Here is a 23408-nt window from a genome sequence, read left to right on the forward strand (position 1 = left end):
TTTTAGTGAAAAAATATCTAACAATCTGTAACATTAATTTGTTGTTCATCATTCCTAGTGTTAATTAATTTAATGACAAAATATTTGGTTTAATAATAAAATAGATTATACTGCAGTTATTCAATCGAATGTTTTATGTAATATTGAATAAGATGCATTTTTTTAACTAATAAAATCAACTAATACGTATCGTTGTATTTCTTTTTTCAGTAAATCGTTTAGAACTTTATATTTACTTTGTTCTTCCTGAAGGACATTGGGCCATTATGTTCTTTCCGTAGGCATTTAGGACTTAGGAGATAAAATAAATAAAAGTAGGCATTAACTTATCTATTTTATGTAAAAGTAAACAAACACGTAATTATAATTATATTTATATAGATCAACAAAATGGCAATGCTTTGTAGAACATTCTCGAGAACCCGTTTCATATTTTCACAAATATACGTCACTAACTAAATAATAATAACTAAACGAATAATATTCAGCACTATGATAAAAATATAATACTTCCTTACACTGTATTATTAATTTGATAATAATATTGTTTATTGTTCTAATAAGTATTATTTCTTTCTATAGACAAAATACTCGACAGTCCACAACACTACACATATGAGACAGCAAAAACTCATTGCGAAGAAACAAAACACATAGCTTCCAGTTGCTTCATATAGGATACCTGAAAAAATAGAGCAGTAATAAATATGACGATAATTTAGTACTTAATATTAAAACTACGAAAGATTTTTTATGCAGTACAAAGCAGGTATTTGACTGCATTCACATCTCATGAGATGCAGGCTAAGGATTGTAAGTAGGATTTCTGCTCGAGCTTTCTCGAACTCGAGAAAACTCGGGAAATTTGGCTTCATTCGAGACGAGAAAAAAATCACCGGAGCTCGAGAATTCTCGAGTTTCGATTTAGAAGCTTTAATATTCTGTTAAGCCTATTTTCTTAGACAAAAGCTAGTTTTTAATTAAATAAATAATAAATAAATAAATATCCTTGGCCAGTCTAAAAGCCTGGCCTAGTCTTTCCTTTTTGAACTGATTTGATTTGCAAGTAATGATGTCAATCGAAAGTAAGTAATAATGTTCACCAACGAGTATGCTATATTTATTACCTATGTATTTTTATCTCTGACTGATTTACGGCCGAATACTGAAACACTACTCAAATCTGTCACTCAGCTGACGGGCTCCTAAATATAAGTATAGTTCCAAAATACTGAACTGTCCTATCGATGACATTGACAGCGGGGCGCCACCGTCAATACCGAATCGCTGGTTCCAATTTTTGCCATGTTGGAAACCATATAGTTGAACGATGGTAGCGCCCCCCTGTCATTGAGTTTGGCGGGACAGTTCAGCGTGGGTCATCTATATCCTTCAATTTTAAATGGTATTCTCAAACGCTACTCAACGGATTTGAAGCCGTGATCAGCTAAGCAGCTCTCAAATGTTTACATAATGGCAACATTTACCAAAAAAAGTATGTTTTCATTTACACAAATGATAACTTTACGTCTTTTATCCATTACACGCAGCATCGTTTGGGTATGTATTGTCTTTTATGGAAATATACTCAATCAACTTTTAACATAGAACTTTTAGTTTCTATTATATATAAATCTCGTTTTATCATATAAAAATAATGCTTGCATTTTTATTTAATTAAAAAAATAATTTTAAATATGATACTTTTTATTGTTGAAATCTATTAAGTGGCGATCGTGGACCGAAACGTAACCACAATTGACATTTATCATTGTTGACAGCAGAGCATCAAATTGACAAATCAACAACTCTTGGAAATGCTGCTATGCGATGTCCCCTTAATCCTCAGAAATAGGCATGTTTATGTAAAGCGATTTCATAGCAGCTATTTTGGTTGTTACTTCGTGCACTATACGATGCACAGTTGGCTGTTAGATGTGGAAGATATCACCTAGTACACGTTCATAACTTCCCGTTGCGTAGAACAGTAGGGTTATAATAAGTATTTGGTCCACTGGTTGGGTGAGGGGTTTCAAAGAGCTTCCAAATTATGAATCCAGAAACAACACCGTTTCTTTAGAGACGCGGAACCTCGCTCGGAATTGCATGTCATTATAATAATATTTTTCAATAGCGTTCAGCATTATTGCGTTCCTGCGATTAGATCTAGGTATTTCCTCGAGGCTCGAAAGAAATGATAACGATGACACACATTGTTTACCACTATTTAGGTCGTTTTAGGTATAACAATAGGATTTAAGATACCGCGCAAGCACTCTCAAATTTAACAGCTGCTTAAGACGATTTGACAGTTGTTTGAGTAATGCTTAGCGTTGAATGGCGTTGTATGCGAGAATTCATTTATAGTTCCAAAATACTGAACTGTCCTATGCATGACATTGACAGTGGGGCGCCACCGTCAATACCGGATCGCTGGTTCCGATTTTTGCTATGTTGGAAACCATATAGTTGAACGATGGTAGCGCCCCCCTGTCATTGAGTTTGGTGGGACAGTTCAGCGTGGGTCATCTATAAGTGGCGTTTGAGTGCAACTTAATTTGAGAGGTGCTTAAAAATTGAGAACTGCTCAGATATTGTTTTGAGTATGCGAAATGTAAGTTTAGGAGCTGCTTAACTATTTGAGAAGCCGTCAAATATTTAAATGGCGTTTCAGTATTCGGCCGAAGACTGAAATATTTGTTAACTGTCTATTACATTAGGTACTAGTGCCTCCTTGTAAAGTTAATTCAAGTCGTGATCTTTAAGAAAAAACATTTATTAAAAAGTTTTTTTGGTTTATAAAAAAAACTATTTATTGGAATTTGTTATTTGGACTTGTGTTTTTGGAAAACAAGTGATTTAATTGTTGCTCCAGATTTTTATTGCTATTTATCCTTAAAATACACGCGATTTTATGACTTTTGTTATGATTATTAGTTAATATTAATTATGAAAGAAGATTTTATTTTTTGTTACTTTCCTTGCCAAAATAAGTGGTACTAAATTCTAATATTGATTGTTGTGCAATAAAAGTGTATATTAGATTAAAAAACCTGTGTTTTGTATTAAATTTCAAGCGATTTCAACAGTTTTCATTAAAAGACTCGAGACCCGAGAAAACTCGAGACTTTGGCCTCGAGAATTCCCGAAACTCGAGAAAAAAAATAGGTCGAGAAATCAGAAACCCTAATTGTAAGCATGTAGGGATTTTTGTTTCTCTTTCAAGCAAAACTACTGGACGGATTATGGTAAAACAGTGTAAAACTATAAAAGCTCTGTACAACAAATACTCATAATGTAAATTATTGTCTACTAGCTTTCCGCCCGCGGCTTCGCCCGCGTGGAATTTTGTCTGTCACAGAAAAACTTTATCGCGCGCGTCCCTGTTTCAAAAACCGGGATAAAAACTATCCTATGTTCTTTCCCGGGACTCAAACTATCTCTATGCCAAATTTCATCAAAATCGGTTGCGAGGTTTAAGCGGGAAAGCGTAACAGACAGACAGACAGACAGACAGACAGACAGACAGACAGACAGAGTTACTTTCGCATTTATAATATTAGTTGGGAAGAAGGGGAATTCAGCTAGAAATATAAGTAGGCGCCTGTTTAAATTGAATACTAGCTTAATACTACTTGAAGCAAGCATTAGTATCTCTACATTTAAACATTATTAAAGAAAAAAAAACTGATGTGGCAGTGGGCAGGGCACATAGTACGCAGAACTGACGGCCGATGGGGCAGCAAGGTTCTGGAATGGAGGCCGCGTACTGGAAAACGCAGCGTGGTACGTCCACCCACAAGGTGGACCGACGACCTGATAAAGGTAGCAGGAAGACGCTGGATGCAGGCCGCTACCAATCGTGCGATGTGAAAGTTACTGGGGAGGCCTATGTTCAGCAGTGGACGTCCTATGGCTGAAATGACGATGATGAAAGAAAAAAAATATTACAGCTCAATTTATATTAGCTTTATCTAGCCATGATGCCATCATCTTCATTTTCTTGATTAATTTAAGGAAGCCTTGGTTGGATTGATGGTGAAAACGGGCATTAGTTCTACTAGGCTGTACTTTGAACTCCTCACCTATCAAAGGATCCGCCATCAGCATCAGCGCTCCAGAGAAGAGTATATGCAGCGCCAGAGCACCAGGGAAGTTGTCTGGAGCCGCCATCGCCAGCACCAGAGGAAAGAGAACCTGCACCGAGCACCGTACGACGCCTGACACCACGGTTATGGCAAACACGTACCACAGCTCACTTGAGCTCACGAGAGCTGGAAAGGAAATGAAACAAGTCATTTTATAGAAGACTTTTTGAAGTATTCCTTCACACTTAAATGCATTTATCAAAAAGGTTTGATGAAAAGTCTGTAGGTATTTGTATAACTTATAGGTATTAAATAATTTGTAGAAGTTAAACTGAATCGTTTCTCTACATTTACAAAATCTACTTATCTACTTTAATGTAGCACTGGTTTCAAAAACTTAATGTGAACTGATTTTATTTTCATATTTTATTACAGAGACTGTAACAACAGCCGTAATGTCGTCTCAAATAGAGATTTCACTATCTCTATACCTACTTAAATCTATCTTTCATTGAATAATGAAAGAACTGAAAGATGACTACTTTCTTGGAGTATTACCTTACTTAGTGATAAGCTATAATCATAAATCTTACCGACACGCAAAATAACAGTCACACAGGTGCCAGCAAAGAAGATTTTTCTGCTGTCCACTACGTAAAAATACGTAATCACAGCCAGAAGGAATCGAGCTAAAAGGTCTGCCACGGCACCCACCATCACACAAGTTGCTACTTCCATCTAGCAAAGAAAAACAAATTTTATTCATTTGTGTACAGTTACATTTTAATTAGGATTCTTTTTAGGTAGGTTCCACTCGATTTTGAATCACTTTTGAAAAAGTTGCTATCAATGCTTGCTGCCTATGACGGGAAACGTGGATCGCCTTCGGCAGTTCGATTTTTTCATAAAATTTATTTAGTTTTTAGATGCAATTAAATAACTGTACCTACAGAACAGCAGTTTTATTAAAGTTGCATAAAACCCTGATTTTATAGTGATGAGAGCTTTAGGTATAATAAATAGCATAATATCGTCTAGAACATTAGATTGAGACAGACTGCTAGATTATACAGAGATGACATTGATAAGGTTGAATTAACGCTACAATTATCTAGAAAACCCAAAGGAAATAGGTATTTATGTAAATTCACAACCATTAGTTGCTAGTTTTGTAAATGCTAGTATGTCAGATTAAATTATTTATCTTATTTTAATAAACACATACCAAGTCTACGACAGAGTCGCGTTTTGACAGTCCATATCAATTATTTAAACTACCCTATTAGAAAACTTAAAGACATACAAACCGATAGAGCTAACTGCGCACCTGGCTGGAATGCGACTCTCCCTTGCACTCGCTCGCACTCTACCCCGCGTTCGCCCAATCGTCACGTCACGGCAGCCGGGTACGCAGTTATAGCACAGAATAAGCAATAGTACAGGTCAGGGCCGGATTAACCATCTCGGGGCCCCTAGGCACAGCTCGTTTCGGGCCCCCCCCCTTTTTTTTTGTCGCGGAATAAATGTTTTGCGCACCGTCACTACTGTCGGGAAACAGGGTGATGAGTGGGACTCCCGCCGCCCTAAAAAGGGCGCTGCTCCGTCCTGAAAAGGACGGGGTATACCCACTAAAACCTCCGCGGCGTTCCGTCATCGCCCAAGTGGGGGTGTCGCGAGAAACGGGCCGTAGCCTTAGACTTCCGCGACACCACCGGCGACAGCTCGCCTACACGGCGGACCCTACACGCCCCCCTTGTGGGGGTCCGACGGGAATGGCCCGAAACGCCAAGCCGTTCCTGTCAGACGGAGGTGACAAGGGTGCCCCCGCACTCCCGGCCTGCTGGCCGCCACCTGGGGGAGAGTAGAACGGTCGTACAACCGCCTTCTCCACCCCCTTCTCCGCCTGCGGAGCGATGAGGCGAGATGATCGTTCTCCCACTCGCGCTCCGCTGCCTCCTTCTGAAGGATGACCTCTTCGCAAAAGAAGGCAACCGCCATCCAGTATCCTTCACTTCCCAGCATGGCGTTGACCAGGCTCGGAAGCGAAAGAGGACACGGCACTGTTCCCTGTGCAGACCGTGAGGGTGTGCTGCACCGTGTCATCCGCCGCGCCGCATTTGTGGTACAGCGGGGATTCCTCTCGCCCGATCCTATGCAGATACGAACCGAAGCAGCCTTGCCCGGTCAGCACCTGCGCCAGACGGAACGTGAGGAACCCGTGCGGTCGTTCCAACCATTGCTGCATTGGTCCAGAACAGGACCAATGGCGTCCAGAGTGCGGCGGCCAAACTGCGCGCGAGTCATGTCTTCCTCAGCGGTCGATCATGATCTCGCGCTCTTCCTGCCTGACGGCGCTGCGCTCTGGTCTGCCATTCAGTGATAGATNCGTTGACCAGGCTCGGAAGCGAAAGAGGACACGGCACTGTTCCCTGTGCAGACCGCGAGGGTGTGCTGCACCGTGTCATCCGCCGCGCCGCATTTGTGGTACAGCGGGGATTCCTCTCGCCCGATCCTATGCAGATACGAACCGAAGCAGCCTTGCCCGGTCAGCACCTGCGCCAGACGGAACGTGAGGAACCCGTGCGGTCGTTCCAACCATTGCTGCATTGGTCCAGAACAGGACCAATGGCGTCCAGAGTGCGGCGGCCAAACTGCGCGCGAGTCATGTCTTCCTCAGCGGTCGATCATGATCTCGCGCTCTTCCTGCCTGACGGCGCTGCGCTCTGGTCTGCCATTCAGTGATAGATGACAGACAAGACCCCAGCTTTTAGCTCCCAAGGAGGAGTACGAGCGAGAACGCACGCCACAGCGTGCCCTACCGAGCGGTAGGTCCTTGCGACTTTCTGCGCTATGGCCCGCTGGGGCCTGCGCANTTTTGTAAGACGCTTAATTTTTTGAGATTTTTATTTAATTTTTTATATAATTTTTTTTCTTAAAATTACTTATTGCAAAGAAAACGTAATAACTTTTAAACTAAGAGGTATATACTGATAAAATAAAAACAGTGATAATGCTAAATAACAGAAGATACTAAAAAAAATACTAAGAAAATGCCAACAAATAATAAATAAAATGTCTAAGGATATTTATTTATTTATAAATATCCTTAGACATTTTACACTGCGCTTCTAGTCCCAAACTAAGCAAAGCTTGTACTATGAGTACTAGACAACGGATATAAACATACTTAAATACTTTTTTTTTGTAAATACATACTTATTATACATAGAAAACACCCAGTCCAATACAAACAAATACGTTCATGCACACAAATGTTTGTATTGTGCGGGAATCGAACCCGCAACCTCCGGAATAGTAGTCCGTTTCGAACCACTACACCAAACGGCCGACTAATAAAAAATGATACTTTTTGAAAAAAATCTGCTTATAAATTCGTGTTTTTTTGGTTTTCTCCAAAAAATTCCCCTATAACAGGTGGTTTTTATTGCTTTGTGTTACTTATTCTCTATCGTATTACCTTTGTAAAAACCAAAAATCGCATGTCTCTATCCCTATCACAACATTTTCTATGATAGTTTGAACAAAAGGCCTACCACAACATTATTCTCCTCTACAGGTAGGGACAATTTTAATTTTAACTAAAATGCTTATTTTACTTCGAAATCTTTGGTTTTTATTTGAAATCTAACTTGTCTTTATCAAAATTACAAATCTAGAGCTTTTCAGTTTCGTTGTTAACGAAGCGTTGAATGGCGCGCCCGGAGAGGCTTAGTTCAAACGATCATAGCAAATGTTGTGATAGGGATAGAGACATGCGATTTTTGGTTTTACAAAGGTAATACGATAGAGAATAATGAAAAGTAATAAAAACCACCTGGCACAGAATAAGTAATAGTACAGGTACAGAAGGATTACTCCGCAAGACGATTTAAATAAATGCGAGTCTTGCTACGACGCGATACAGTGGAATTCAGCTCGCACAGCACTACGTACCTACAATTTTATTCACCTACAAGTTTTGTCTCTTTCTATCGCGTGCCTCTGAACTCTTCTTACGCTGTTAGGGTTGCTGTCTAGTGAAAAAATAATTAATCTACTTATTTGTAATGAGGTACGTATGTAGGTAAGTATGCATTCATTATGGAAAACCTTGGGAGAGGCCTTTTGCCAGCAGTGGACGTCATTCTAAGCAGTAGTCATAGTAGGTTAGGTTCCTATACTATCCTAAGAATTTATTGATTACCTACATGGCCAACATACCTTTCAGCATCTTTGGGAAGCGAAAAAAAGAGATAAATCCGGTAGATTTCTTTTCGAATTTAAACACCCGAACGCCGCACAATATTTATTTCTTTCTCTTTATGTCCATTTTTAAATAATACTTCGATCATAGAATTATAATCATACTACAACGCACGCCAGCGTCCTGACGAGCGCGCGCGTGACACTCGACTGATATAATACCCGCCGGCGGGGCGCTTCGCTGTAGGTGGGTATTTCGCCAAAAATGGTCGATTTTGCCTAATTTCCTTGGCACGAATTTTTTTTTTGTTTCTAACTATTTTTATTTTCCCATTGCATTAAGAAGCAAAAACTAAGCCAATGTATCTAAAAGGGGTGTCATAATTCGTTTTAGAAACAAAGTTATGAGGTCATGAATTTTTGGTAGCCGAGGAAATTATTATAAATATTGTTTTCTCCAAGTTTTCTTCTATGGTTTGCTTTTTTTTAATTCGACCCATTTTAGTGTACCTTCGCAAGCAAACATACCAATGAATATTATATCNTTTTAAATATCTCAAAAAATTTTTGACCTGTTTTTTGTCGATAAAAATAGATCTAGTTTCACCTAATTTCATATGTGCACTTTATCGTAACTCACACTGTATTAAATACAGAATCGGATCTAATCAAGTATTACGAAGTCATTAACAGCTTAGCTGAAAGTTCTCCTGTTTTAAAAAAAATGTTGATTGGCTAGCTTTATATTATTATTTGTTATTAGTAAATACCTACTTATTATTTTACTTTATTTTAGTATTGTAATAAATTTTTTACAGTTTGTTTCCCATCACCATGATCTAGTCTCGGGCCTCGGGATTGCTATCAGCCACCCGGGCCCTTCCGGCCCAGTCCGACCCTGTATAATATTAGTTGGATAATAGTGTCAACCATTCAACTAAATACTACTTCCTTCTCGTGTATTTCTTTGCAAACTATTACTATAATAACGTACTAAATATAAATAAGTATACGTGGATATCTGTTTTTTTCTTGCATAGTATTAAGAGTAACATTTTTCTATCATAACGAAATAAACGCAACCCTAGCGCGACGGCCGAGCGTGCGAGCGAGAGAGGTATGCAAAGCGAGGTACATACATGAGTTCGCTCGCACTCTACCCCGCGTTCGCCCAATCGTCACGTCACGGCAGCCGGGTACGCAGTTTTAGTTCTTGCAACTCACGAAGACGAGTGAGCATTACTTGTGTGTGTTCTTGTACTTGTAATATCTGTCAAAACTTTAGAAAAATACATGTAAAGCTCACTCGCCATGATGAATTGCAACAACTTATAGCATTTTACCTTAGTGAATCCGTAGGAAAACAGCAACATTGGCTCCATAGCCAAATAGGTAACGTCAGATACGAAGGCGAACCCAAGGCCCACCAAGGTGCTGACGAAACGAGGGTCCCTCAATAGATCCAACTCAATATTTTCGTAAATTACCTTACTGAAAAAACATAGAAATATTTTTAAAATTAATGGAGAAACAAGAACCTATAGAATCCTACTAATATCATAAAGGTCATCGCACATTTATCAACCCGGAAACGTTACGATCCCTCGTAACATTTTGTATGAAACTCCATACTGAAATGCACACTTATCGCGAAAAGCGAAACGGTGTTGATCCCTTTCTATGATAAGTGTGCTATGAGCTTAATAAATGTAAAAATAAGCATGGCTGGTGGTAACTTTTTGACGCAAAAATTACTGAACGGATTTATAAGAAACTTTGACTATCTGAATTTCACGTGAGCAAAGTCGTGTGCAAAAGTTAATATTATTTTAATTTTTTAGAAAAAATACTGCGTATTTGAAAACAACGCGCAACTCAATATAATCTGTCAATATGTAAATTATGTGTAATTGGTCTAAAAATAGAAATTTAACGGCCAAGGACATTTATTTTTAGTTTCTATTTATTTAACATCTAAACTAAAAAATCTCCTATGTTGCACATTATACTAATGGAAACATTATTGTGTTCACAGTGTAAACAAATTTGAAACTAATATTATATAGACACAAAGCTCAAAATCGAATAAATTATACTGAACTTTACAACAACTTCTAATTATTTAATAGCCACACCTATTAGAGAATATAAGGATTCTAGATTTTACCGGTTACTTGTGAATATGGCTCAAATATTTCAAATAATGATATGCACATAGATAACGATCTATGATCTCTATCTATAGATAATCTAATCCGCAGTGTATAAATTTTATGTTGCTTTGAATAGTGAATAAATTATCATAAACATAATTCAATCTTTAACAAATACTATATGAAAAATGTAGCCTATTTTTTATGTTAAATTTTAACGATTTTTGATAAATGGTAATCAATTTGGTCCTAAAGAAAAGATAATTAAAGACCTCAAAATTATGTTCCTGAAAAACTAGTAGGATTATATGATTATAAATGTAGTTTTTAATACATTCACGCTTTTGGTAAGAAGAAATAAAATGTGTTTGTTTATTCACGAGACACGCGATAAAGGCTTTCGTTGTCACGTGGCAAACATCATGCTAGTGAAGTATAAAGGACGAAGCACTTATAAACCTGGAAACGGATCATAATCATATCGACTTGAGGCGCGTAGGCGGTCAGTAGGTATTCTTTGTTTGAAACCTCGTACTGCAACGCACACTTATCCTCACCGTAACGTAAACGCCTCGCCTCACGGTTGACAGCGCGGCAAAAGGTGATACAGTGTCAATCCCTTTCCAGGTTGATAAGTGTGCTATGACATTAAGGCTGAGTTGCACCATCTTACTTTAACTTTGACAAACGTCAAAAATCTGTCAAACTCACTACAAAAAGCACCGGTTACTGTTATAGTTACAGTCAAACGGTGGTGCAAGTCAGCCTAAGTAAGTAGGTAGATGATACTTCTGAGTTCTATCTAGTATTTCAATTTCTCCATGGTAGTTAATACTCACATTATACTTTTTTGTAGTGATTCATGTCGAGTACTCTTAGTTCTACTCTCAACAACTTCTACATCATTGTCATCACCTGTTAACATTTTTATTACAGATTCATCACAGTTTTCAGTCTTTCGTTTTTTCACGTTTCTCACGTCACATGGTTGTGTTAGTTCTGCAAACACACATACAAAGACAACACATAAAGCATGCGGTGATATTAGCAACAATAAAACATGGTGAAAGAGACCAATGACGTCAGTTTGCAAGACAAAAAATAACAACAACTAATTAATAATTGGACACGAAACCAACACCAACATAAATCATGGGCCATTAGTATTAGTTGCCTATTTAAAACAATTTATTTATAGAAATCAAGTTGATTTTAGATATTGACATAATATAATTCAGGACACGAGAAAATGAATCCATGCTACCAATTAAGCTCACATTTTTAAACAGGAATTATTAAAAAACTAAACATGTATATACATATACCTACCTACATCATTGTACAATGTTTGGGTTATTTGACACAAACTTTAAATTCAAATATAAGAATTCGAATTAAATAACTTATCAAGATTGCTTATCTAGTTTTATGCATTAACACTTTACTACCATATTGTTTTGTATGTTAACATAGTCCACCCAAGTTAACATAATAAAGACGACACTGCCTTAAATTAAAACCATCTAATATAAGTAATTTCAATGTCAAAAACCAATAGACATTTTAGAGAGTTAATCCCAACGGTCCTCATTTTCAGTTCATTGTTCTTCTTTTCCCACCGGGTCTATGTTTTAAAATAAGTTTTTACATTTTCTTATGTGAATTCTGGGTCTACGAGATATATCTGTCAATGTGAAATTGGAAACTCTGTGAGTTTATAATATAACGCGTTAGATTGTAAACTAACAGTGGGTTAAGCTAGGTTAGATTGTAATTTAACTACGTCAGATTATAATCTGACGGAATTCACAATTTTACAGTGACATATCCGCTTAATGCTTTATTGTTTTTACTGACGTGGACCAGTTGGGAATCAACTCACATTTTTTAAAACAATAGAGCTTACCTGTTCCTGCATCAGGATCATCAGACTTAACTAAATGCCATTCCACTGGGTGCATGACCAGCATAGCAAACACCAGGTGTAGATCCACAGCCATTATGAGAGCTAGAGTCCATCTGAACCCATATTCAGCCAGGAGATACGTCACAAGCATGGGGAAGGTTATGGACGCCATACTGCTCATGGTCTGGTTGGCACTCATCATCGTAGTTCTTTTTCTAGTGAAATAACAGTTGAAGGCAGTGAAACTGACTGGGATCATCACTCCGAATCCAGCTCCTGAAAATTTTGTGATAGCAATGAGTAAGTGATGTAGAGGCTACATTGTAGACCAACTGTCACATACTCGTAGGTAATAATTATAATTATTTTGCGGTTGGATTCTTGACATGTTTTAAACACAGTCCCTGAACTGAAATATTATAGCAATTCCTTTACAACCTGTATATTAAGCAGATACATAGGCATATACCTACCTACATGAAAACGAAAAGTCATACTCTCTGTAATGTTTTCATTCAGTAGTAATTACATACAAACTAGTAAGTTTCCATCATACTTTTTTAAATAATTTTGCCATAGTTCGCAACTATGGCGCAATAATCCTTTAGTTAAGGAAGGTCGTAGGTAAAATTGATTTACAATTTAAATTGATAAATTATGCGTCATTAAGTTATTTTATCGTATAAATAATAGCCTATCCATCTATAACACTGAACTAAAACTAGTATTTATAACATAATAAAAAAGCTTTTATGATTGTTAAAAGCATTTTTTAAGTTTAGGTACCTACTAAAGTTCCCATGCGTGTGTTAGTTTAAGAGTAAGTTAACGATGATGTGCAGAGAACGAATGGAAATGAACTAGACTAGTAAGTGACATTACTTGAGATTTAATTTCTTTTAATTAAAGAAAAGATAGTTTTAGAAAGTTTCCATATATTTATAATTATAATCCTATAAAATTGCTATTACTTATTACACAACTTGATAGTGTATTAGATTAGAAAACACGTGTGCCTTCAAGATGTGACTGACCCAAATTTCTAGACAAACGTGAAACTAATATCTTAATTGTAATGAATTAAGATAATAACAATTATCTTGTTTTCTCGCGTGAAGTCCATGGCATGTCATGAGGCTCGATTTAGGTGAATCTAGCTCTCTAAAATTGGACAACCGCGAATTATCTGGATTAAACAAATTGGAAATTGGACCAATCGCGCTAAGTACCTAAGTATAGGCTCTCCATCGCTGTTTTAGTCAAAACCGTTTATCGAAATCAAAATATTTATTAGTTTGTACCTAGGACTTGCTCTACCACCATTTCGGGACAACAGCTAGTGCTGAAGAAGTATCGGAAGAAACTCAGTCACTTTGTCAGCCTCTTTTTCAATCATTAGTATTCAATATTCATTAGATGGATTTCTAGGTCAAGCTCTTTTGTCTCTATAATTACAGAGGTGTTTTATAGTGAAAAATTCATAGAGTATCTCTAAAAGATGATTTCATGATAATGATTGGTAGAATGAAGTTACATCACTAAAAACCGAAAGGGTAAGTAGTACCTACCCTGTAAAAAAAGCGTTTCCTGAAATTACTTTTGGTTATTGGTTTTACAAAACTAATCATATTTTTTTTTAAGTAAAAAAGTATTTATTTCTCAAAGATGTCACATGTACAATTTATTCTGGCGGTATCTGCACTAAGCTAGAAAGCTTGTATCGCAGCGGCCAATTCAAACAATGAAACATTATTAAAACGAAGTCAAAATATGTCGCGACAGGCAAAATAAATGATTGTTAATAAAACCGCTTCTAGTCACTGTTCATGGTAAATCTACGTGGATAAGCACGCACAATAACTTTGCTGTTGTGGTTGGTCTGGGTTTGGACCTTAAAAGACAAGCGAATAAAGTCCAAAATATGGTGGGAACTATATTCCCACTGGCACTGCCTTAAGGCTTAACCACTGAACGTACCTCTGACAACTCCGAACGTGAAAACCAGTTGGTACGTCCTTTGCACGAATATTGTCATGACGTCACCGAGCACGAAGAGCCCGGCCCCCACCAGCCCGACTTGTCTGAAGGAGTATTTCTTCAACGCTATGCCACTGAGGAAACCTGAAAAAAAATGTTTTTCTATATGTGCTGTCAGTTATCATTGTAATTTGGGAAAAAATGTGCTAATTTAGTCTATTAGTGCTATAGTTTATCATTTTAGTAAGAAATTAGGAATCATCATTCATCAGCGTCAGCTTTAGTACGTGTATTGTTTTATCCTGAAAAATCCGTGGACCAAACTAAAAGTGGGCCAAGTCACTGGAAGACTCAAAAAATACATGTTTTTTACTCTGCTCATGCTCATTATGAGTCATTACCAGTCAACAATAATACCTACCTACCTAGTGACAAATCAGGAATTGTTATGCCAGATCTAAGACATAAACCTAAGTAATAGACCTCCCCTTAGAAGAGTGACGTTTACGAGGGATTGTTAGAGTTCAAAGTTTCAATACTGTTCTGTCAGTTCTTCGTGCCATTTGCTATGCCTTTGGCATTTAGTGTGCTTAGTTTTTAGATTAGCTGCCATGTCTTACTTGTTATACGCGTATTAATAAAGTTTATTTTTATCATTACTAAATTGACGGTTATGGTGACCTTGATTCCATTAATCACATCTGACTTGTAGCCATGCCGAAACCCCAAAAAACTCTACCGGCAGCTTGAGAAGTAGCATGACGTTGAAGAATATTTATTTAACCGACTATCACACTTGCGATAATGCTATCTGATTTTAGATCTTGTTTAGTTGACTGTACAAATTCATGAAGGTTATTATTACATAATTAGTCTTACAGGGCATTGACCTACAAGTATCTCACGTAATATCAATCGATATGGAGATTATGTAACTATAACGTGGATCAGCTGTCACTGTCACCGTCAATGCTTCCGTAACTACGTACACAGATATCGCGTTACGGAACTTTTGGTTCTATTAATCCTCCGTTTGCCTAAGTTAACAATAAGTATTGAATATCACATAACTGGGCAGTGTGCGTGTGATCAGGAAAAGTAGAGAATACTTGTGTGAATTGTAGTTAAAAATAACTTATGTACAACCTGTCTTAATTTAAATCTCAGGCGACCAACCTCCCAAACCTTTTTTATAACAGTACAACTGGTAGGACAAGTCAGTCAAGTATTGATTTATTTATACCCAAAGATAATTCACGATGTATTCGTCACTGCGAAACTATGGCTCTAATTACTAACTAATAATAATTACAAAGTAACATCGACTCGCTCTCAATCTAGTGTACTGAAATGGATAAAGTAGGCCTACGCCGGTCTCTTTAAGTCAATCAGGCTTCACTGGCCGATAACCCACTCATTAAATACTATGACAATTAAGAACAGTAACTTGAGATCCATATTTGAGCGATTAAGGGTTTTAATTGAACAATTTCTTTTGAATTAAAAAGCGGTTCATCTAATTTCTTTGAAGATTAAACAACAATCAAAAATCATTAGCTAACAAGATCATCTTAAACTTTCTTCATAGCTTTAATTTACACAGAAATTCAAGCTCGTACACTGATTTAAACCAGTGAAAATTAGATAGAGTCAATAAACTCTTCATTGTAATATCGGTGTGTAAAGCTGCCGGGTACTAGTATTATGATATCTGTGATACAGGTTTGTATATACAGGGTGAAAACGATAAGTGATCTCACTCGATTATATGTAAACTATACAAGGTATCGAAAAACTGGTTGATCCTGAAAGTGCTTCACGAGCTCTCTCAAACGGTACCAATAGTAGGTTATACAATAAACTGGATCTATTTGAAAATTCATTTTTTTCAGCGGATACCGTTTAATAGAGCTCATGAAGCACTTTCAGGATTAGTACCTAACCTAAATAATCGAGTGAGATCATTTGTCGTTTCCACCCCGTATATGCGTATAATGATGCATTTGCATGCGTTCTGATATCAATGTTCGCTTAACCATACTGTTAGTACCTACTTGGAACTTTGACGTATTGTGCGGTAGGTCCAGAAGCTTATTGAAATAAATTGAGACAATCACCATATTACACATCGATCGTTAATGTCACAATGGAATTGTTTCGCTAAAGCTTCAATGAATTTGTAGTTGGTAAGGTATGTGTTACATCTGTGTTAGTATTCAATAATAAGCGGTTAACCTTATATATCATTAGATTAGATGTAAAAAAATATATTATCAATGGTAGCTCATTAATAAAATAAATAATTATATTCATTTTATAAATAGAGTCTATAAGCACGAATTTTGTCTCATATTAGGGAATGTCTATGTTATCATGATGAGTAGAGTCATATTTTGTATTTTCATAGATGCCAACGATTTCAATTTCTTTCTATAGGTACTCATTTAAGTGATGCAAATAACAACAGTACCTACTTGTTTACCTCTAAATGAAATATTAATAACTAGCGGCCGCCCGCGACTTCGTACGCGTGGATCCCGTTTTAACCCCTTCATCTATGTATCTTACGCGGTTTAGTTTTTTTCATACAATTTTTTTTCCCGCTAACTCCCGTTCCCGTGGGAGTTTTGCAATATCCTGTTGTAACTAAGCTTTAAATTTACTAAGGTACCTGCATGCCAAATTTCAAGCGTCTATCTTACGCGGTTTAGAGTTTTTCATACAAATGTTTTTTCCAGCTAACTCCCGTTCCCGTAGGAATTTTGCAATATCCTGTTGTAACTAAGCTTTAAGTTTACTAAGGTACCTGCATGCCAAATTTCAAGCGTCTATCTTACGCGGTTTAGAGTTTTTCATACAAATGTTTTTTCCAGCTAACTCCCGTTCCCGTGGGAATTTTGCAATATCCTGTTGTAACTAAGCTTTGAGTTTACTAAGGTACCTGCATGCCAAATTTCAAGCGTCTATCTTACGCGGTTTAGAGTTTTTCATACAAATGTTTTTTCCAGCTAACTCCCGTTCCCGTGGGAATTTTGCAATATCCTGTTGTAACTAAGCTTTGAGTTTACTAAGGTACCTGCATGCCAAATTTCAAGCGTCTATCTTACGCGGTTTAGAGTTTTTCATACAAATGTTTTTTCCAGCTAACTCCCGTTCCCGTGGGAATTTTGCAATATCCTGTTGTAACTAAGCTTTGAGTTTACTAAGGTACCTGCATGCCAAATTTCAAGCGTCTATCTTACGCGGTTTAGAGTTTTTCATACAAATGTTTTTTCCAGCTAACTCCCGTTCCCGTGGGAATTTTGCAATATCCTGTTGTAACTAAGCTTTGAGTTTACTAAGGTACCTGCATGCCAAATTTCAAGCGTCTAACTTAAGCGGTTTAGATTTTTCATACAAAAGGATTTTCCCGCTAATTCCCGTTCCCGTGGGCATTCTTAAGTATCCTATAACCTGCCCAGGAGTACGAAGAATAATTGTACCAAGTTTCGTTAAAATCCGTCGAGTAGTTTTTGTTTCTATAAGGAACATACAGACAGACAGACAAAAATTTTACTGATTGCATTTTTGGCATCAGTATCGATCACTAATCACCCCCTGATAGTTATTTTGAAAATATATTTCATGTACAGAATTGACCTCTCTACAGATTTATTATAAGTATAGATATAGTTTTTGATAACACAAGAAGTTCAAAGCCATATCAATAACTGTTTAAACTTTTCGCGTATTTTTTCCGTCATAATAAATAGATAAACTTGTCAACAAGAGTTAATAGTTTACAGTATTTTAAGGGATCCCTATTCCTGTGCCCTCGACAATGTTACAAACGTAGCCGATGTACCTAATTCCGAGATCGTTTAGCTCCAGAATTTTTTTATGAAAGTAGACTTCGCGATTTTGAAATTTAATCTTTCGTGATTTTCGTAACCTGAGGTAGTTGTTATGTAGAGTTCCTAATAATTAACGTTAGATATTCAGTACCACGGAGTTAACAAATCTTATAGCCTGCATTTGTACTTTCCTTATCAGGAAACAAGCTAATTGTCGGTGTTATTATATTACAATTAAATACATATAGTTTAAGCCACAACCTCTCCTCGAATGTAGGTCAACTACTAAGTTACCTACGGGTTTACAACAATTTTTATTTATTTACAATGTTTTATCGCTCAATTATAAGTAACCAGGGAAAAAGTAATAAATGAACAAACAGACAAGTAAGTTCACAACCTTCAGTTTATTTATGATATGAAATGAGTTAAACCACTCGTTTATAATTTTATTCATCGGTCAACTACCTATCGAGTTACACATAATAAATATGATATTACTAATGACTTTAATTGTTTTATTTCATTGGCCGTTATAAATATTCTCGTATTAGGTAGTTTGCACACTAATCGGTTCCATTAATAGAAATATAGTAATAATGCCTAATTTAAATGCGAAAGTCGAGATGTGGGTCCTACGTTGTTGCATTAAATGACCGGTTCAATTTTGATACATTTTGGTATGCAGCTATCTAGGAGAATGACACAATTGCAAAAATAATTTCCGTTGCAAATAAAAAACCATGTAGATTCACGTACCTACTAATTACCTACTTCTTTGCGATGTTAAATCCTGGGATCCATCTTGATCGAAGAACGTAAACATTCTTTCGACAAAACCCTAAGATGAAGACTATTTCCTTCTCATATATCGTATGGTGGACGACCTATTTGTTACGATACGGATATAAGATACTTTGAACTTTTGAATGCATTTACAACAGAGTTTATTGATCACATATCGCTTGACTTTAAAAAACACTGTGCGATGTGCGTATTTTCAGAATACTAACCTACTTACTAACTAGTTCTCAAGCGACCTATGTCCTTGTAACCTTACAAGTCCACCATCCATATGACAGTTATCTTAGGCTTCTAAATACTTTAAAATGAGATCTTAGGCTTTTAAATACTTGTAAGTATAAGGCTAATTAATACCGACGATCTCATAAAGGTAGCGGGAAGGCGCTGGATGCAGGCCGCTACCAACTGGCCATTGTGGAAATCATTGGGGGAGGCAAATGTTCAGCAGTGGACGTCCTATGGTTGAAATGATGATGACGATAAGGTGAATTTACCTGCTATAGATAAAGCTCCATTATACACCCCGATGACGAGTGGAAGGCCGCTAGCACCACCTTGTTCCATGAAGAAGTTGTTAAAAAGAATGCCGAACGCATTTGATGAGCCAAAACCTAACATCTGAAACATAATTTGAACATATTAAATCAGGCTCCGATTTTCTTTTGGCACTCCGGACGTGCCGAAACTGCCCAAGTGTCTTATCTCAAAAAAAATGTAAGCCAACTGATTTTTTTTATTATTTTGCATATTTCCTTTATTTTAGAGGAATAGGGCCCACTTGACCCCTAAATGCCAGTACGTTAAAGATGACCTTTATTAAATCAGCAGTTCCCTTATTTCCAAATCTAGTTTATTCGCAAAAAAAAACTTATTATAATACGAGTTCCTTAATACTAAAAAAACTAATCTCATTCAAAACATAATCACTCTAATTTTTCACTACCTCCATAATAATATTTCAATCCCTATGATTAATTACATAACTAAGCCTGCAAATTTTTAGTAGTTAAATTATTCTGATAAATGAGAAATTTATTCAATAGTACAGGAACAGAACTACATTTGATTTGGTTAAAAAACGTTAACAAAAAGGGCTCGATTATTTCGAAGTCATTAAGGACAATTTTGTAAATGTTAACCAAATTATTAATTAGGTGCTGTCATGATTAGAATTCCATTTAGTTATATCAGCTTAAATTCGTATGAATCATCTAGTGCTCATGCATGACCAGAGAATAGGTAATCATGTGAGTATGAAAAACAAGTTTTAAATAAGTAGGTTCTACAACTATGTATTATACATATTTACGCTAAAGGTATAAGTATGAAATCATCTAATGTAAAATATTTCTCTTTGAGACTTCATTAGCTTTCTAAAGACAATATTCTTTCACTTTGTTATCATTTTCGTGAAATTTTTGCACGCATACCTAATAAAAAGACAATAGGTAAACGTATCGTATGGCAGACAGGTAAAATATCTGAGTTAGATTTTTACCTAAGTAAGTACCTAATACTTTATATTCTTAATTTTTATTGGTAGGTGTATCTAGGTCTATACGCAAATCAAACGTTTCTTTATGTATTTTCCATTCATTATTAGGAACGGATAAATTGTGCGAACTGACGCATCTAAACTGTTTTGTCAAGCAATTTGATTGTTTTTTAATGTAGAGATTGTTGAATTTAAATTGGTGTTTTGCTTGGAAGACTTTGAACGCATTTGTGATTATTATTACTAGGTAATAAAAATGTTTACTATGTAGAATATTTCCTCATAGGTACATACATGTTGAAACTATTTATCCAAAATATATTCCATCGTTTTCATGCTGACCACATAGTAGGTACTTAAAGTTATACATATTGATGAAAACATTTCAGACCGTAAAATAGCGTATTAAATCGAAAACAAAAGAAGATTCTTGGGATAGGAGATATCTACCAAACAGTTACTTACTAATTTTACTTGGAAATTTCACAAACATAATAACACTATCTAAACTAGGAATAGGAAGTCTAAGAACACACTCGCATTTAAGCTTGCGTAGCATTGCGATTTTGGGAGCAACCTCCTCCCCTGAAAAACTGTCGTACCTAATAAGTTCAAAAAGCTTTGGCGCTTAAATACAGGACGCTTTTACATTTAGAAATCTGGCTTGTTTAGAGATTTTTGAGACGATGATGTTGTCAAAGTAGTATACCACAGTCCTTAAAATATATTTAGTCTGATTTCTGTGACTGTTGTCACTAGTTTCAAATAAGTAAATATAGCTTTACTTTAGGTGTACTAAATATTTATTATGCACTTTCTTTGCGATAAAACTGGCACGACGTAAGAAAAATATAGGTAACTAAAAATTGTAAACATGATACTTTCTCACAGTTACTTCGTCGGTTTCGTAGTCCAACTGTCACATAATTCTAGCTATATTTTAAGGGCTGTAAACTACGATACTCACAAACGTGAATCCTACGCCCACCCCGATCATGTACCCCCAACCTCCGTCGGGAGGGACTAATCCCTTTTTGTGTTTCTTCACACTCCCATCAACGTGCGCGAAAGCCTCATCCATTTTAATTTAAATGTATTTAGTCTTCAGTATTTTGAAACTTTATGCACTTATTTCACGTGTTAAAAATTCAATGTCATTTTAAGCACTTCTTTAAGTTATGTTATAATAGATTTTGTTCACTCTTTGCTAGCATTTTGTATGGCACGTCATGCGCGGATCCGCACTAGTTAGTTTGTGTCGTCGCAGCGTCAGTGTGGCATGGTCGTAAGACAAATGTACTAATAGGAAAGGCACCGAATCCGTGAATGAATTGAAAGCGTGTAATATTATATGCTCGTAAATATAGGGGCTTGTCCACACCAACGTCTAGCTTGGCGACTACGGCGCAGGCGCAAAAAAGCTTCACAAGTCTTATATTACGGCTTGCACTTTTTATATAATTATTAAAATAGTATCATTTTTGTCTCCATTTAGTTACCCAGCAGAATACTTTTTACATTAAACGTTTGTAGCGAAAATACCATAAGTGATTGGTGGTGATTTCAGAAGATGATGCTTTGCATAGGACATTTCCCAACAAATTCGAGATAATAAATAACTATTATCAATCAGAAGAGGACCCGAAACACATGGATGTCCCCCGTAGTAAACAAGGACCTTAAAGAGGCCCAATCCAAGTAAACAGCGAAACGACCCAGGCCGCCTGGAGACGCATGATAGGTACGGAGGGCCGACCCCCAATAAAATGGGAATGGGCCAGGCAAAGAAGAAAAAAGAAGATCAGAATCAAATCAAATCATAAATATTTATTACCCTTCACAATTCAGGTACACAACACAATACAATAGAAATTAAGCTAAGGATTTCTAACCTAAAGTGCGAGGGACTGGTGCCTGAAATAGGATTCAAAAGAGAAACCTGTGCTACGGGTTACCAGCCAATGATATAATTCAGCCGAATGATACTCGTACTAGCCAATCTTGCCAACGATGTAAGTTTTCAGGTACCTACCTACAGTTTAAGCATTCTAATACTTTTAACCACAGAGTAATGATATCAACTTTGCTTTAACTAATAATTATTGTGGTATGGAAACACCCTTACACCTCCCTCCCTACCACTACACACTGCTACGAGTCTCGTAGGTAAACGATCCAGCGTCCTTTGTAACCGCGTGTTACTTAATTCAGAAATTAATCTTTATGGCCATTCAATGATTGTGTATCTTCTTTATTTGTCTATCCTCTTATTATAAGTCTAAGATTGTAAAACAGTGCCGTACTTCTCATGACTTTGTTATCGTGTCAGTATTTCAAGTTAAAACCGGTATAAATGTGAGATTGTTAGAGAAATTAAATGTGAGATTGTTAGAGAAATTACTTATTATTTTTGCAGTTATAAGTGTCCCTAGATAGAAAATTTTGCATCAATATAACTAATAACTACATTANTAATATAAACATTATAAGACAAAATTAGATAAAAGCTTAGATCTACGCAACGGATTTTGATGCGGTTTTTTTAAATAGACAGTGATTCAAGAGGAAGATTTTTAACTAAAATACATTGTACCTGTGCAAAGCAGGGGCGGGTCGCTAGGTGTCGCTAGTTAATATTTGGTATTATAAACAAACGTTGCTTTAACTCCTCACAAAACCTTTTACTTCGTAAATAAGACCTCAGATAGAATTTGCTCCAAATGCTTATGATTGCATTGATGTAACGGTTATACCTACACGTGTGATTATACACTTCACCTAATTAATACCTAATATGTACCTATACTAACCGATACAACTAACTTAGATATTACACATTTCTCAACCGGCCATGATCTCGAGCGGCTGACATACCGGCAGCTTAGTCACCACGCTATCGAGACTCGGGTTACTAAAAATTAGGTGATCCACGAAGCGTGAGAAGCGGGA

General features: G+C 36.5%; 1 protein-coding gene across 2 annotated transcripts; it reads right to left on the reverse strand.

Moving 5' to 3' along the window:
* Positions 1 to 183: 183 nt before the first annotated feature.
* Positions 184 to 21787, reverse strand: LOC114355271 (monocarboxylate transporter 13). 2 transcript variants are annotated; one of them, XM_028308027.1, is made up of 9 exons: positions 21427 to 21787; positions 19459 to 19582; positions 14328 to 14471; positions 12351 to 12626; positions 11284 to 11359; positions 9635 to 9782; positions 4682 to 4826; positions 4086 to 4274; positions 184 to 682 (listed from the first exon to the last, which is right to left on the reverse strand). In XM_028308027.1, exons 1-9 carry the CDS (start codon positions 21538 to 21540, stop codon positions 567 to 569), a joined length of 1332 nt encoding a protein of 443 aa, XP_028163828.1. In that variant the 5' UTR covers positions 21541 to 21787; the 3' UTR covers positions 184 to 566. The 2 variants fall into 2 exon arrangements, with proteins under 2 accessions (XP_028163828.1, XP_028163827.1); XM_028308026.1 differs by having other exon boundaries at positions 11284 to 11443.
* Between the last annotated feature and the right edge of the window lie 1621 nt (positions 21788 to 23408).

The sequence above is a fragment of the Ostrinia furnacalis genome, unplaced genomic scaffold (genome assembly GCF_004193835.3).
Source record: "Ostrinia furnacalis isolate ACB-3 unplaced genomic scaffold, ASM419383v2 OfSCF2378, whole genome shotgun sequence".
Lineage (NCBI taxonomy): Eukaryota > Metazoa > Arthropoda > Insecta > Lepidoptera > Crambidae > Ostrinia > Ostrinia furnacalis.

What these genes read in the sequence shown, in the direction of transcription:
- LOC114355271 (XM_028308026.1), bottom strand. Translation starts at nt 21,540, where the DNA reads ATGGATGAGGCTTTCGCGCACGTTGATGGGAGTGTGAAGAAACACAAA. An exon ending in TGGAGCTTTATCTATAGCAG is followed by an intron (nt 14,472 to 19,458) that starts GTAAATTCACCT and finishes ATTTTTTTTCAG; the next exon opens with GTTTCCTCAGTGGCATAGCG. An exon ending in GACTGTTATTTTGCGTGTCG is followed by an intron (nt 4,275 to 4,681) that starts GTAAGATTTATG and finishes TTTCCTTTCCAG; the next exon opens with CTCTCGTGAGCTCAAGTGAG.